Source organism: Aspergillus foveolatus (assembly GCF_047715535.1).
Source record: "Aspergillus foveolatus strain CBS 279.81 unplaced genomic scaffold BDW70scaffold_5, whole genome shotgun sequence".
Taxonomy (NCBI): Eukaryota; Fungi; Ascomycota; class Eurotiomycetes; order Eurotiales; family Aspergillaceae; genus Aspergillus; species Aspergillus foveolatus.
In genome coordinates, this window is record NW_027396069.1 from 567,585 (window position 1) to 583,295 (window position 15,711).

Sequence of the window (15,711 nt, forward strand, 5' to 3'; positions counted from 1 at the left end):
CCAAGACACGCATGGCCAGGAATAAATATTTACACCAATGGCAACGATTCTTCAACCTATTTCCCCGATCCTAGGTCTGGCTCCATCCCCGCAAATCTAATCCAGTTCGGCGTCTATCGCCCCGAAACACAATATGTGTAATATATAACGCAGCAAGATGCCTGTGCGCGTTCTAGTCGCAATCCAGCAGATCCTACCAGTGAGGTCAACATGGGAATCCCGCAGTACTTCAGCGCCCTCTCGGCCCTAACGTTTTTACTGACCACGGTTATCGGCGGTACTAATGCTGCCACCAACAGCGACCCTCTCGTACATCTCACTTACGGCTCCTTCCACGGCAGATACGACTCAACGTACAACATCTCGTACTTCCGCAAAATCCCCTTCGCTGCGCCTCCAACCGGCGAAAACCGTTTCCGTGCTCCGCAGCCACCATTGCCCGTAGGGGATGGTATCTATGACACTGACCAGTCCTTCGACATGTGTCCCCAGCGTACGGTGAATGGATCTGAAGACTGTCTGTATCTAGGTCTGTTTTCACGGCCTTGGACCGAGGGTTCGAGTGCGGCTTCCCGACCCGTCCTCGTCGTTTTCTACGGTGGCGCCTTCATACAAGGAAGTGCATCATTCACTCTTCCACCTTCGTCGTTCCCCGTATTGAATGCGAGCGCCTTGAATGATTATATAGTCATCTACCCGAACTACCGAGTGAATGCTTTTGGCTTCCTCCCGGGAAAGGCAATCAAGGACTCGCCAACCTCGGATTTAAACCCCGGACTCTTGGATCAGGAGTATGCCCTTAAATGGGTTCAAGATCATATTGCCCATTTTGGAGGCGATCCACGTAATGTTACTATCTGGGGCCAGAGTGCCGGCGGAGGCTCAGTTGTTGCGCAGGCCCTTGCAAATGGACGACGAGGAAGAAAGAGGCTTTTCTCAAAGGCGCTTGCTAGCTCACCGTTCTGGCCGAAGACGTATCGCTACGACGATTACGAGGCGGAGGTTATCTATGATAGTTTGGTCAACTTGACTGGCTGTGCTGGTGAGAATGATTCGTTGGCTTGCTTGAAAAGGGTCGATGTCCAAGCAATCCGCGACGCGAATCAGGCCATTAGTGCTAGCCATAAGTATACGACGTCTTCGTACACATGGGCGCCTGTCATTGACGATGAATTTCTCCTCCACCCACTAACAGAGGCAGCAAGGCACAGTTTGATCGAAACAGATTACATCTTTGCAACGTACAACACCCACGAAGGCGAAAACTTCGTTCCTCCTGGCTTTGCCTACGAGAATACAAACGCAACAAGTGACTCCTTCAACTCTTCATCGTCTAGTTTCCACTCCTGGCTTTCCGGGTTCTTACCTGGTTTATCGCCGTCTCAGATTCACACCCTCGAACATCGGTATTACCCGGAAACAGGCCAAACCGAGACGCTGGACCTTTATAACTCGACCTATGTGCGCGCGGGTTTGGTTTATCGCGATGCCGTCCTGTCTTGTCCCGGGTATTGGCTTGCTTCTGCCGCAAAACGGAAGGGCTATTTAGCTGAGTATACGATACCGCCGGCCCAGCATGCAGATGACACTGTCTACGTTTGTCTTTTCCTTGCTCCCTTCTTGTACAGTATTATACTAAGATTGAGAGAATGCAGTGGAACAGAATAAACTCCGTTCAGCAAACCAACCCGCTCATTTACAGAGGCTTCGCGGGCGCGTTTGGGTCGTTCTTCCAGACAGGGGATCCGAATGCGCATAAGTTGACTGCGGCGGATGTTCCTGGGGTGACAGAGCTGAAGAGGACAGGTGAGGAATGGATTATTGCCGAGACTGGGTTTGCGGAAGTCAAGTTAAGGGAGTTGAAAGATAGATGTGACTTTTTGAGTGGGATTGGGGGGAGAGTACCCGTTTAGTATCTGTATAAAGCAGAGAGTGTGCATAGTATCAGGAGCACCTATTCTCTCAGGCGCGTTTAATCTTCCATGAATACGCATCGTAGCCCGTGCTACGTTCTGTAAGGCCGCCTAGGGTTTCCTACGGGCAGTAGGCCGCCGTTGCTTCTTTGTCGATAAGCGCTGGTTGTACCAAATTTCATCGACTACGGTCACAATGACTTACTCAAGTTTGCACGATTACTTGCTTCCATGGGGCCAACTACCAGCTGGAAATTTTAACCACAAGTTCCCGCTACCCGCTTTACGTATCCACCTTTCACCGCAACGAAAGGGACTGCGGTGTGGTTGCTGCACTTAGTTTCGGACGGGTATATATTATGTATGATTGCTGACAAGGAGACTGAGATCATTTGAGGTAGGTGTCTGTTAACTGGGTTATGGGTGTGCGTCCTGATAAAGTCTTTGTGAGGGGAACGCGGAGAGAGAATAATGCGGTTGCTGCTGGGGATAGTATGGGGAGCTTATAGATGGAGGAGAACCTGGAAGAGTATCTTCCGGTTGATGCCAATGGCAACAGATCCGGGTAGATCGTTTGATGCACTGATTGATGACGCCTCGATAGTGTAAATTCTAGCCGATTTGCTACCAACTGACAGGTTATAGATGAGTGGGCCGCAGAGTATAGATATTTGGTATGACATCGTCTATATAGATGGAAAATGAAATATAATACATGATATGATATGATAATGATACAGCCACTATGAGCCTAAACCAAACCAGACTGCATGGGTATCTATCCAAGATCATTCGAGCGCCAGCAATGAATATCCACAGATAGAGGAGTGACATAATAAATGTACAAGTACAACTCATGATCCGAAAGTGAAGGTTAAATCAGAGCTTGGCCCCTGAACATACCCTCACGAACCTCCTTGACCACATCCTTGCGGTCCTTCTTGCCAACCAAAACAACCGCCCGTCCACGCTTACCCATACGTCCTAGACGACCCAAACGGTGGATAAAGTCGATAGTCGTGTGGGGAACATGGTAGAGAATCACAGTTTTCAAGGCTAGGGTGTCGATACCGCGTGACGCAATATCAGTGGTGACAAGGACCTTGACGCCATCAAGGCGGCGTTCAGTGTCTCGATTTGTCCGTTCAGGAAGCACAAAGGGAATGTTAATATTTTCACGTTGCTGCTGCTTGCGGGCGAGCAGGATTTCTTCCGCGGTGGGAACGGCGGCTGGTTCGGTGAATTCGGCAAGAATTTCTTCTTGTTTTCTGGTGCCTGAGTCGCGATTAAATGAATGGGCGTCGATGCCTTTCGATCTGAGGAATTGCGCAACCTCGTCGGCTTCCTCGCGCTCGTTGACAAAGACGAGAACCTTCTTAGTCTTCGGTTCAGACCACGGGGTGCCGGCCTCATCACTCCCTGCTCCGCTTTTGCCAATAGACCAAATCACGTCCGCGCAGGCGAGATTCCTGTTTCCGCGGTATGGGTCTTTCTGAATGTCGACTACGCCCAGCTGTACGCGCCGAGGGATGGCATGCAGATTAGGTGTTGTTAAACGCCAAATATCCGGGTAGAGTTTGCGGAGCTGAGAATCGAGGCTGCGGGGGATGGTGGCGGAACAGAAGATGAGCTTCTGCAGCGACGGGGCTGCTTTGCTGATAACTTCTGTTGATATTGGCAGGAAGGATCGATCCATGAGGGAATCGGCCTCGTCGAGTACGAGGTGGCTGACACGGCTGAGGACGTAGGGATCCGTTTTCGCGATAGAAGCCAGTAGATGCGGCGTCGAGACAAGGATGTCGATCCCGGCGGGGTTGAAGAGAGTACTCTTGATTCGACGAGGAGTCAGGTTAGAGGAAATTATACCAGACCTGAACTTCACTGTGTGTGCGAAAGCCTTGAGCTTGGCTCCAACCTGGGCAACCAATTCTGCTGTCGGTACTAGAATTATCGCCCGCGGTCTTCCGGCGTTAGAAGGCGGGGGAATTTCCGGTTCCAAATCGAATGCTTGGTTCTTCTTGTTTTCTTCTCTCTCTCGTGCCTTCCTTTCCTCCTCCTTCTTCTCCATTTCTTTCTCCTGAATCTCTTGGCGTTTGATAGCGTCGATCACAGGAATTAAGTATGCTAGCGTCTTCCCCGAACCAGTCTCCGCGGCGAGAAGGTATTGCTCATACTGAGGTTCATCGTCGTCCACCTTCTTTGCTTGCTTCTTCGCTGGAGCATCTTCAAGAAGTCTTGGAATGGCAACTCGTTGGATAGGAGTGGGAACAGCGTCAGCTATCCCAGGAAGGGCTTGCGAGAAAATCGAATTGCGGACAATGGGGAGGAGAGGGAAGGCATCGAAGCTCGTAATTTCAGCAATTTTGGCTTTGATTGCTGTTCGTTTTCCGTAGGAGATAGGTGCTAGAGCAGTCTGCATCTTCAGAGCCTTGTAAAGCGGACTTTCGGTCTTCGTCGCTGGCTTCTCTTCTGTCTCTCCGGAACGTTTCAAGGCGGCCGGTGACCGTGACCTTGGATCTTCACGAACTCGCGCTCGTGTCTGGTTCATGTTGGAAAAGGGCCCTAGTTTACCGCGGTCTGTTCGTTTCGGCTTGAGAGATGATTTGGCGACATCTTTAGAAAGAGTCATGCGGGCTCTGCGGCGGAGGCGCCCTGTGGCAATCGATCGTACAGCCTGTCCTCCCTGAAGAGGAGACAGAGCAAGAGAAGTCTGAGTTCGACAGAACAGACATACTGACGGCCTCAGGGACAAGGACAGCCCGCTTAACCGGTTCATCGCTGAGTTGGGGCCAGATGAAGAGTGATGGAAAAGCCTGGACAAGGTCTCGCCGCGGGAGAAAAAGATCCTCAAGGCTTAAAGGGGAAACAGCACGGACCACTGGGGATAATGTCACGCTAGCCCTAATTAGGACTAAGGCGATCGAGAGTGTCCTGCGTCTAGGCGCCAAGCGTCCGATATTATTGCAAGCAGGTCTGGCAGGAAGGTGCAGTTGCCCGGGAGACTCCCGACACCCAAACGTCAACAATCGTCGAGGCTCCAGTGCACGACGAGTCCGCAGTCTCCAACCAGGGTACCAGCGATCGCAGGCCTACTTAACGCTCCCACTGCACTTGCATCTCCTCTTTCATCTAAGGTTCTATTCTAGATCCTCCGTCTGTCTGGCCCTGACGCCTTTGTCTCTCTTCCCGCCGGTGGTGGATGGCATGCCTGCTCTTCTCGCTCTCCTCTGTATCTGCATGATCTGATCACGAGTTTCTCTGAATCTTCCCCAACCACGATCTCTTCGTATTTGACTTCCATAGTCCTTCTTTATTGCGATTGACTTGAGAAGAACGAGAACCCATAATTAACGAAACTAACGATACTGGCAATCGCTTTGGATGATCTTCCCTTTGTGACCATTTACGAGTCTTACGAACTACGCGCATACCGGGAGTGATTTGATTGACCAGAACCTGAGTTTTTCTCAGAATTCTTCTTTCAAGGCCTGGGAATCTGACGTCTTGTTTTTGTTTATCGACAACAGGTAAGGGCGCGTTCCGACTCCGCTAGGGATGGGTACCCAACACAAGCTGAAACAAGTTTACTGATCGCTTTCTAGCCTTGTTTTTTGCTTTGTTGTTTCCGCTCTTCTTGGATCTCTTCTAATTTTGTTCTTTCTGAACTGCGAGTTTGTTTAACAACATGGGTAACGGCACTGGACATCGGCCGTTGTCAGAAGTGAGCCCGATGGCTCACCGTCGCAACTCTCCGGTGTGGAACCAGAGTAATAGGGTAGGCTGCCTGTATGATTTTGGCTAGGGTCGAACTAACATCACCGCCTCAGTCAACTAAAAGCATTGATTCATCACCCTATGAATCACCGTCTTCAACACGCCGCTTTTGGCAAGGTCGTGAGTCGGGTTCGCCGTTTCAAAAGAACTCGGAGAACCAAGCGCCTTACGACCCCGATGTCACATTCACCACCTCCAAGAGACCTTCTCTCGAGAATCTGAAGCGCGCATCACGGGTCAAGGGCAACAGTATGTTCCGCGACTACAACCAGGAGTACGACCCTACTAGTGTTTATGTCCCACAAAGACCGCTTGCCATCAACCGAGGCTCGCATGAGAAGCAAAGCCAGGCTGTAGCTACAGCTCGTCCACCAAGTCCAGACAAGGCTCAAATGGGGCCCCGACCCCCTTCACCTAGCAAGGATCAGGCCCCTCCCGCAAAGTCGTCTTTGTCTCGAGCTAGTAGGTTTGGCACGAAGGACATGACTTTCGACCCGGAGAATGAGATTTGGTCTGATGCCGATGGTACTCGCTACACAAAGAGTGTTACCTTCGATGCTGCCCCACCTCAGGTTAATGAATATGAAATGACCACCCCCGATCCATCATCGGTTGCCTCCGGATCTCGTGACGGAAGCTATGACTCGGAAGAGGATGAAGGCGACATCAGCTTCGATCGTGGCTCCTTGGACCGTGATGATAGCTTCGATGCCTCGCTGGAAGACCTCGAGAAGACTCCAGTGGTCATGCCCGAAGATTGGCGTTTTATGGGCCCGGATACTGCAAATGACGAACTGGCGGAAAAGGATGAAGATCCGTTTACCAGCGAAGGGAGTGAAAGCCCTGAGCCCCGGTCTGTATCAACGCAACAGGTTTCTACAAGACGCTCACGTGTTGAGTCCCTCGACTCAAACGGTGAGCGGCGTCCTCTACCACCCCTGCCGGCAATTCAAGGTCTGTCCTTCTCTCCACGTGCAGCTCCCTCGGACAAGCTTGCTGCTGCATTCGAGCTTGGAAGTGGTAATCAACGTGTTCTCCCTGCACCACCAGCGGCGGCGACTTTCAGCAAATCCGACATCACCGGACTTGGCCACAGCTCCATGTCATTGGAGGATAGGTTGCGCTTGATGATGATTCAGCGGGAGGAGCGCGAAAATGCCAATGGAAAGCAAGAAAACAAGCCGGAGAATAAGGAAGATGAGAGCAACGCTGAAACTGCGGAAAAATCCAAGGGGCAAGAACCTGAAGAGGGCCCAGCCAATCCAACAGAAGCGGATGAGGCTGATGTGTTCTCTCCTCCACGTATTTCCAGAGATTCCATATTGCGTGATCTCAGCAGAGGCGATGACTACCTGGATGATTCGTATGAGAATTCTTCTCAAGGAAGCTCCAGCCCACGACAGTACTCCCATTACGACCCTGACATTCCTATTCCTTCGCTTGAGAGCGATCATGATAACAGTTACGAAGATGATGATGACGAGACGAGCAGTGTTATAATCAAGCCAGAACTGGAGGATGATAGCAAAAACCTTTACGATATCCCAGACTATTACGGAACCGTGTCTTCAAAAGATTCATCCTACAAAGATCTAAAAGATCAGGAGGATGGGGACAATAGGAGCCACCACTCTAACCACTCGATGGAGGATGTTTTTTGCAAGAGCAATGGCTCTGTCCCCTCCGAAGCAACGCCAGTTCCCGCAGATCGAGCAGAAGAAAGCTTGAACGACAAAACACCGGCCAATCCTGCAGAGCATCAGGATCATGAGGTTGCTGCTCCCAAAATGACCGCTATGCTAGAGTCCCTTCGCCGCCCAGTTACACCAGAGAATGCTGAACAAATATCTCCTCCGTCAACACCAGACTCTGTGATTCGACACCCCGTAGATGACGAAATTAGCGATCTCGAGAATTCGGCGGACGAAAGCGTTCCTGAACCCATCGCTACCGTCAAAGCACACGGAAGCAGTCTGAAAATCCGGCCATCATTAACCCGGGCGGACGTTGAACAAATGGCTGCAACCCGCAGGAAAATCAGCGGCCAAATTCCGCCAACCACTCAGGCAACGCAAGGGCCAGGGAGTGAACAACTAGAGCCTAATTTCCTGGAAAAAACGCTACAGCCCGAGCCCTCAGCGGCGGCAGCACCCCGAAAGCCTAGCTTTATGAAACTAGACATCCCATTCAGCATTCAGGAAGATGAAAGTCTTGGATTCGGCCTTGACAAAGAATTTGATCGAGTCATTGAGTCTCAAAAGGTTGCGTTTGAGCTAGCCCTTACCCAGCTGCAATCCACAAAAGCCCCTCCCCAGACCCGGGAGTCCCTTGCACCCCGCACAGGATCTTATACAAGTCCCTTCGCGCATGCTAACTATCCGATCCTGAAACAGAGAGGTTACCTTATGAGACATAACACGAAGGTTATTGTCGCGAGTAGTCGACCCGAGGAAGAACCCGTCCCCTCATCCAATGGCGAGTCATCTGGCGACATGCGGAGCACAAAGCCTGGCGCATCCCCACAGCGAAAGGTCAGCCAGCAGACTTGGACTACGGTGCCCTGGAACTCTGGTGCTCGCCGCGCGAGTATTCGTACCCCCTCTGGCGCTATTCGCAAGAAGCCCGTTAATGGCCCCGTACCTCCGTTGCCTGGTCAGCCGAGCATTGCCCAAGATCCCCCTACTCCTGTTGAAGAAATTGACCCAGCTTTCAATGCTCTCGAGGATGGTGAGGAGCGTGGTAGGTTATTTGTGAAGGTTGTCGGGCTGAAGTATCTAGACTTGCCGCTTCCCAAAGGTGATTTTCCCAAGTCCTCGCATATCGAGTGTTTATGCTGACTAAGTTGCTGCTATCAGGGGAGAGAACATACTTTTCACTCACATTAGATAATGGTCTCCACTGCGTAACTACTGCTTGGTTGGAACTGGGCAAGACTGCTCCGATCGGGCAAGAATTCGAGCTCATCGTCCAGAATGACCTCGAGTTCCAGCTCACTCTGCAGATGAAGATGGATGAGGAAAAGTTCAAGATCCAAGAACCTGCTCCTTCAGCATCTCCATCCCGTCAAAAGCATTCCGCATTCAGCAAGATGTTTGCATCACCGCGGAAGCGCAAGGAACTCGACATGAAGCAGCAGCTCGCGTCGCAGCAGCAGAAAAAACAAGATCCCAATGCCCCAGTTTGGGAACGCCTTCGGACCCTTGTCGCTTCAGATGGCAGCTTCGCCCGTGCATATACCGCTCTCAGCGATCATGAAAAGCACGCGTACGGTCGACCGTACACTGTCGACGTGGCTTGCTTCAACGAGTGGGCTGTTGACGAGCAACCAAGCAGTGTAAAGAGCAAGAAGAGCACCGCAAGCGGCATGTCCCAGCGCCGCCCCCCTTACAAGATTGGTAAACTGGAGCTGCAGCTGTTATTTGTTCCGAAGCCCAAGGGTGCTAAGGATGAAGATATGCCCAAGAGCATGAATGCCTGCATTCGGGAGATGCGCGAAGCGGAGACTGCATCGACCCGTAGCTGGGAGGGCTTCCTTTCGCAGCAAGGTGGTGATTGTCCGGTAAGTTCGGCTCATCGAACGTTTCTTTTTTTCGTTTTCTTTTTTTTTTGGGATCATGTTAGCTGACTTTTGCAGTACTGGCGTCGTCGATTTTTCAAACTTCAAGGCTCCAAATTGACCGCGTACCACGAAACCACCCGTCAGCCTCGTGCGACCATAAACCTAGCCAAGGCCGTCAAACTCATTGACGATCGAAGCACATTGACACAGAAAGAGACAACGGCGCGAGGTGGCAAGCGACGCAAGTCTGCATTTGCTGAAGAGGAAGAAGGGTATATGTTCGTGGAGGAGGGTTTCCGCATCCGCTTCGGTAACGGCGAGGTCATCGATTTCTATGCCGACAGCGCGGCCGACAAGGAAGGCTGGATGAAAGTGCTTTCAGAGACTGTTGGCAAGGGCCCGACTGGCGCTAACCAGGCCAAGCCTTGGACTGAGCTGGTTCTAAAACGGGAGCGGAGCATGAAGGCAACGCGGCGGGAAACGGCAGATCGCTTTTCCCAGTTTGGAGCTGCACCTCCTCCGCCTGTCAAGAAGGATGTTCCTAAAGCTCCTCCGGCGCAGGCGCCAACATCACATGCTGCTCCTTCTCAGCGACCGCGACATAAGCACACACAGTCACAACCCGAGGTACGCAGCGCGGAATCTCGGCGGCAGAAAGCTCGTTCTCTAATTTTCTAAATTGGCTTCATGTACTTTCTTGTCCGATTTTTCCTCCTTTCCATTTCCCTTTTTTTTGTGTCGTGTGTCTTCTCGTGGTATTGCAGTCTTGTTTTTGAATTCTGTCCACAGCTTCGTGCACGAGACTTCGATACCAGTATTTTGGCACTGAGCAAGGCGAATCTCGCTAGCGTTCTATTCGTCTTTCATCCTGTCGTACATTAATGATACATAGCGTCGTTCCTTGATTGTTAATCTACTAACCTTGTTTATGCCACTCCAATAATGATGATTGTAAGGTATGGGCAGCCACTAGGCGCCTAGAAGAAGCGAGAGTCGAATGTTTTAACTCCGACCCCGGCGCTCACGGCAGGAGCGAACCAGGTGCGCGAGACGATGCCTACCTTTCCATTCAACTTAAAAATCAAATCCGAATCACGAACTTCTAGTTGGTTAGGATTTCAAATCAACACCCATCCCCCAATCGACCGTGACCGAGAACCTGGACTAGTCAGGAAATGCAAACCTAAAATTTGAACTGAACGATCAATTTATACTTTTCAGTATAACCTATAGCAACAGTTTGGTGACGAGTGATCTTAAAACTGGCGGTAATTGATGAGAGAGGAGCTGGCAGCGGCGATCATTGCCTGGATCAATTAGCCTGCCCGCTGCCCAAAACCTTACTTTATGATTTCATTCATTTGATTGGCCAGATACCATGGATCAAAAAGCTTGTTTCCAGAAACGATGACAGCAGCGTCGCGAACCAAATCAAAAAGTATAATCCAACAGCCAACCACAAGCGAGTCAACAATTGATCGCACTACGGCGTCGGGGTGTTCTTCCCTCCAGTTTACACATAGCTGGGTGTTGGGGCCGTCGTCTGCTTTCTCTTTTCACAACCTATCTTACTCTGCTGTTTGATGTCTGCATCTTTTATTGACGTTCGTCTACGTGTCTTGCGAAATGAGTACCTTTGCTACCAATTAAGCATTTGCCAGTGTCTACCTTCTGCGGCTCTTTTGGCATTTTCTCGCCTCCCGTGTCTCTTATTTCCTATTATCTACTCCTTCTGTTTCTCGCTCTCTCCATCTTATCTTTCGCTTCTTTTCCTCGATGCAATGCCATTCTTTTTTGTTGGATCTCGGTGCCTATATCTTCCTCAGTCTCCGGCGTTACAATGTAGGCATTCGTTTCCGCCAGAGCCTTTATTTTAGTATGTTTCTATTTTCAGCACTTCGACTAGTCTTCTTTTCCGCCTGTGACTCATAGTTGGAATTTATAAGCCTGGAATTTCTAATCGGCAATCCACCCTTCTGCTCTTATTTATTGTCTTTCGTTCTTCCTTAGATTTGTTCTCTCCATATTGGCCTAATATTTCTCGTTCTTCCGCATCTACTTTGACATCGTCCATCAAGGATCGTACAACTGGGTGGTTGGGTTGGCCTGGGCCTTCTCTATTGATCTTGCCAGCTACTTACTATATAGCGCCATATATGTACCATATATTGCTATCTATCTCTATACCATTTATACCATGCACAGCTCCTCACGTATAGACCTAGTTCGTGACAAGCCACGGCCGGCGCACTGCGCTAGCGAACGAATAGGCGTCCCCACAGGGCCGCAGTGCTGTAAGTCTGCCGCCCTCGGGGCGACCCAGGGGAAGCCTGTGGAGGGCCAAGGACCAATACCCTATCTCGGTATCCTATCAAGTGTTCTCTCCGTGTTCTAGACAAAATACTCTCTTCCACCTTTCGACATGATAGTTTTTCCAGATCTTTCCGACTTCTTCCATCCCGACTACCATAGCACCTTCGACTTCATCTTCTTTCTCATCACCTACATTACAGGGCTCTGGTTGGGTGTTAGGGACGGGCCTGGGTCATCGGACAGTGGTTGGTGGTTCGTTCGAGTGAAGATAAGTACTTCCAGGTAATCGTATTCTAAATGGAGCTAAATGCTACCTAGGAATATTTCTTGCTTTTCCCACGCCCTTGCTGGGGTGGCAGGGATGGGCCTGAGTTATCGGATGTGAGAGGATGGTCAATGTCGAATTGGAGTATTTCACACCGTTTCTACTCATAATCCATCATAATACATGGCTAACGGTGCTCGGTAGCTATCAATGCTTGGGTAGATGCAGTGGTTGCGTAGTATGTATCGCTCTATGCAATGAAGCTAAGTCCCTCCCCTTTGTTAATGCTCAAGAAGCAAATGCCTTTGACACTTCTTTCAATTTACCTCTTCCTTCCCTTCTTCTTCTTCTCCGGCCTAGCAGGGCGGTCTGGGCGGTCGGGGTATTTTCGCTTTGGTGGGTGATCGGGGGTAGCCATCAGCTGAGACACCTTTCTTATTTTTATCCCGGACCCGGTGGGTGGTTGGGGCGGTTTGGGCTGGGTCTCAGGCTGGGTGGTCGGGGAGGCCCGGGTGGTTTTTGCTTTGGCTTTGTTCTGCTGCGACTGACAGTGATATAGATCGATGGCTTGGCAGTTGGTAGGGAGTTGCATCGAGCTTCGACTACTCCCACATCAACTTCGACCTTTTTCCCCTTCTCATCACAGTTTCATCCTCTTGCGATTTCTTTCGTCTTACAATTCTCCCTGCCTTCTCCCTGTATTTCTTTAACCTCGCCTCCGTCTTACCTTCATCTTCTTCTCTAGCATCCGCCTCATGTCTCCTCATGCCCGGTCTCCGACTGACTTAGCATACCTGGCAGGAGGTAGGAACAGGCTTAGGGATGACGGTCGGTTACCAAGCGGTGTCTGACACAATAAGTGAACACCGCTATATGGATCTTGGTTCTGCATGGCTAACTTGACACTATGTCAATTATATGCTGCAATCCCAGGCCATGAACGGGCAGGCTGGGCGGACCTGGGTACTAACTTGCGCAGCCCTGGCTTGGGCGGTTGAGAAGGGCTGCGCATAATGTTTTATCATTATTTTTAGTTCTTCTACATACTACCATAGCCCAAGGAGGGAGGACGGGACGGGCATGGGGTTCCAGCCAGGTGCAGGAGCGAGATGTATAGTAAGTATCCCATGATTACTTTAGAGCTGCTTTAGCTGATTGATTCCTCCTCTCCCGTCCGGGATTGGAACCCCGTTACATCTCGGCAAACTCCTATGAGCATCTTTCATGCCCCGGTGGGTGGTTGGGACGGGCATGGGCTATCAGACGCGGGGCGTGATTGTACGGTATGCATTTCTGGGCTTTTAAATACGCTAACTGACTTTTTCTACTGGTTTATGTTTGCCGCATCGAACCAAATGCGCGACGGTTCCTTCAGTGCTATAGAATTACTAAAGATACAAGAGCTGAAAATGAATATACCACAAACTGGTATACTCAAGAGCTGACTCATGTGTCACAGACTATTATCATTTCAGGGCAAATGCCTTCAGACTCAGCTAATTACTTTGCAATGCAAATGGTTTGCTTGGGATCAACATCATGCAAAATGAGATACTGGACAATCAAATGCTCTAAATAATAGACAATTCCATCCCGTGTTGTTAAGGACTCCTATTGGTTGCCGACTTAGGAATGTCCACTCCTAAATGTACGCCTCTCGAAATGCTTGATTCTGAGTGGTCAATTTGAGAGCAACGCCTCGTATAGAGGCTAGAGACACAGAGCGCTTATAAGCGAAGTACCCATCACCCATTTCTCAAGATCCTGCATTAAAGTCTTCTCTCTTTAGATGATACTTACCAAAATACCACAACCTCTAATTATACATCATCTATCTCCACAAAATGTCCATCAGAACCGAACAAAACAACCAAGCCATCTACTTCCGCAATCTCCACGACCCCAAGAACCCACTTATCCTAACCAACGTCTACGACGCAGCGACGGCCTCTCTCATCGCCAATCATCCCTCCACCAGAGCCATTGCAACAGGCAGCTATGCAATTGCCGCATCTCAAGGCATCCCCGATGATGCCCTAAGCTTTCCAAATAACCTAGCTGCTATCCGCTCCATCGCGTCAGTTCTTAAGCGCAATGAAGTGCTCTCCCACCAAGATCAAACAGATATATCTCTCAGATTTCCTCTAACGGTCGATATTCAAGACGGCTATAACGATGTCGCGCTGACGGTCAAAGAGATAATCAAGTTAGGCGTCGTGGGCTGCAACATTGAAGACCTTGACAGCAACACGGGCCAGCTTCGCCCCCTCTCGGACGCCGTGCACCGCATAAAAGTTGCGCTGCAGGCGGCGAAAGAATCGGGTGTTCCTGATTTTGTGGTTAATGCGAGGACGGATGTCCTAGGGAGCCTGGATAAGGGGACTATCGAGGATGCGATTGAGAGAGGCAAGGCTTTCTTGGACGCTGGTGCTTGCACGGTATTTGTTTGGGGTGGTGCTGGGGGCAGGGGTGTATCGAAGGATGAAGTTGAGAGATTGGTGGAGGCGTTTGAGGGAAGACTGAATGTGAAGCTGGTCTTGAGGGAAGGTTTTCTGACGGTGCGTGAATTGAAGAAGCTGGGATTGGCGCGGATTAGCCTTGGGCCGGAGCTATATCGGGCTGCGATGAATGCGTTTCAGGAAAAAGCAGATGCAGTTCTGAGGGATTGTCTGTAGATTTGAAAAATGGAGTTAGTACTTCATGCTACTGGGATATGAATGAACGGCGGATTTTGAGTGATAGGTGTATGGCATGGTTTACTTGATACCAGAAATTCAAATTTACCATAAGCATTTTTAGTTAGGCTTGTTAAGCCGCGGGTGATTGGGTTTCCACCTATCTCAATCGCCTACTGGGTTTTGGAGCAGGTTAGTATACTATTACTATGCACTGCATTTTTAACACGAAAATACCAATAGTAACTACTCCAATCTATTCGATATCTTATTCCTGCTTTATCTTGTCAGCTTAACCCTTGGACTGTAACTAGCCACCGTACTAGTCAAGTCTGGCTGTTGGGTAAGCATTTTGTAAATCAATCAAAGGCGGAGCTCATGCCAGAATCATTCGGGTTAGGGTGTAGTAAAGGCCACTATAACTCCACAATGTAAATTCCCTCTGATTGAAATCGAACTTACAGAATTGGACGGTTTTCGCAAGAGCTACCAATTCACTGCGGAAATGGTGCAGCAGACGGATATAATCGTAGCCAGTGGCTTGCCTGGGTATATTTGGCTTGACGAGACCAGGAAAGGTCACAAGGGAAACAGCGGCATTTAAGACAGCGTAGCCCGGATATATTACGTATTTCACCACTAGTAAGATGATCTGCAGGCTCAGCTATCCACTTGGCCCTGCTCACTGAGTATTCAGTACGCATACCTGATGATCTACTTAGCGACGTCGACACAATAAACTTCGTCCTTCCAGAACCCAGTCACGCAGTCGTCCGGAACAGCGGGATTCCTGTTCCTCTCTTAGACATCTCTTATATGCTTCGAGCGAAATGGCATACCAATCGTGAAATTGCTCCAGGCTGATGCCATATTCGGCGGCAACGTAGCGCAGTTTTCATCAGAGCCTACACAATCGTTAGCTTCCTACCCAAAGGCTACAAGGCTCGAGCATACGTACTTGTAACTAAGAGCCAAATGTTGCAGTTGCCTGTTGTTCCGGATTGAGTTGGGCCGGGAGGGCTTCTGGTCGTGGTGCTCACAGAAGCTGTAGTGCTTAAGATGAAGTGGATGTGCTGGAGGAAGGCATAGGGACATTTGTTGTAGCTTGATCATCATCGGTAGGCCTGTTTGCATTCATGGAGTATCGGTAGCTGGGGTTGAATGCGCACGTCCGTTGGCGCTGATTGAGGGATTCCTGTATGTGCGATGATC

At 50.0% G+C, this 15,711-nt stretch overlaps 3 protein-coding genes across 3 annotated transcripts; all 3 read left to right on the forward strand.

Moving 5' to 3' along the window:
* Nucleotides 1–210: 210 nt before the first annotated feature.
* Nucleotides 211–2,736, forward strand: BDW70DRAFT_170220 (putative carboxylesterase; the record flags this gene model as incomplete). The annotated part of the gene is made up of 4 exons (XM_073742872.1): nucleotides 211–251; nucleotides 300–1,596; nucleotides 1,656–1,806; nucleotides 2,654–2,736. The coding sequence occupies 4 exons, from the start codon at nucleotides 211–213 to the stop codon at nucleotides 2,734–2,736; spliced, it is 1,572 nt and encodes a 523-aa protein (XP_073599749.1).
* A 2,605-nt stretch (nucleotides 2,737–5,341) lies between these two features.
* Nucleotides 5,342–10,178, forward strand: bud4 (putative GTP binding protein (Bud4)). The gene is made up of 6 exons (XM_073745260.1): nucleotides 5,342–5,440; nucleotides 5,516–5,688; nucleotides 5,741–7,948; nucleotides 8,081–8,483; nucleotides 8,543–9,246; nucleotides 9,322–10,178. Exons 2-6 carry the CDS (start codon nucleotides 5,599–5,601, stop codon nucleotides 9,922–9,924), a joined length of 4,008 nt encoding a protein of 1,335 aa, XP_073599750.1. The 5' UTR covers nucleotides 5,342–5,440; nucleotides 5,516–5,598; the 3' UTR covers nucleotides 9,925–10,178.
* Nucleotides 10,179–13,668: 3,490 nt separating this feature from the next.
* BDW70DRAFT_147640 (isocitrate lyase/PEP mutase family protein) lies at nucleotides 13,669–14,499 on the forward strand (the record flags this gene model as incomplete). Its single annotated transcript, XM_073738748.1, has 1 exon — nucleotides 13,669–14,499. One exon carries the CDS (start codon nucleotides 13,669–13,671, stop codon nucleotides 14,497–14,499), a length of 831 nt encoding a protein of 276 aa, XP_073599751.1.
* Between the last annotated feature and the right edge of the window lie 1,212 nt (nucleotides 14,500–15,711).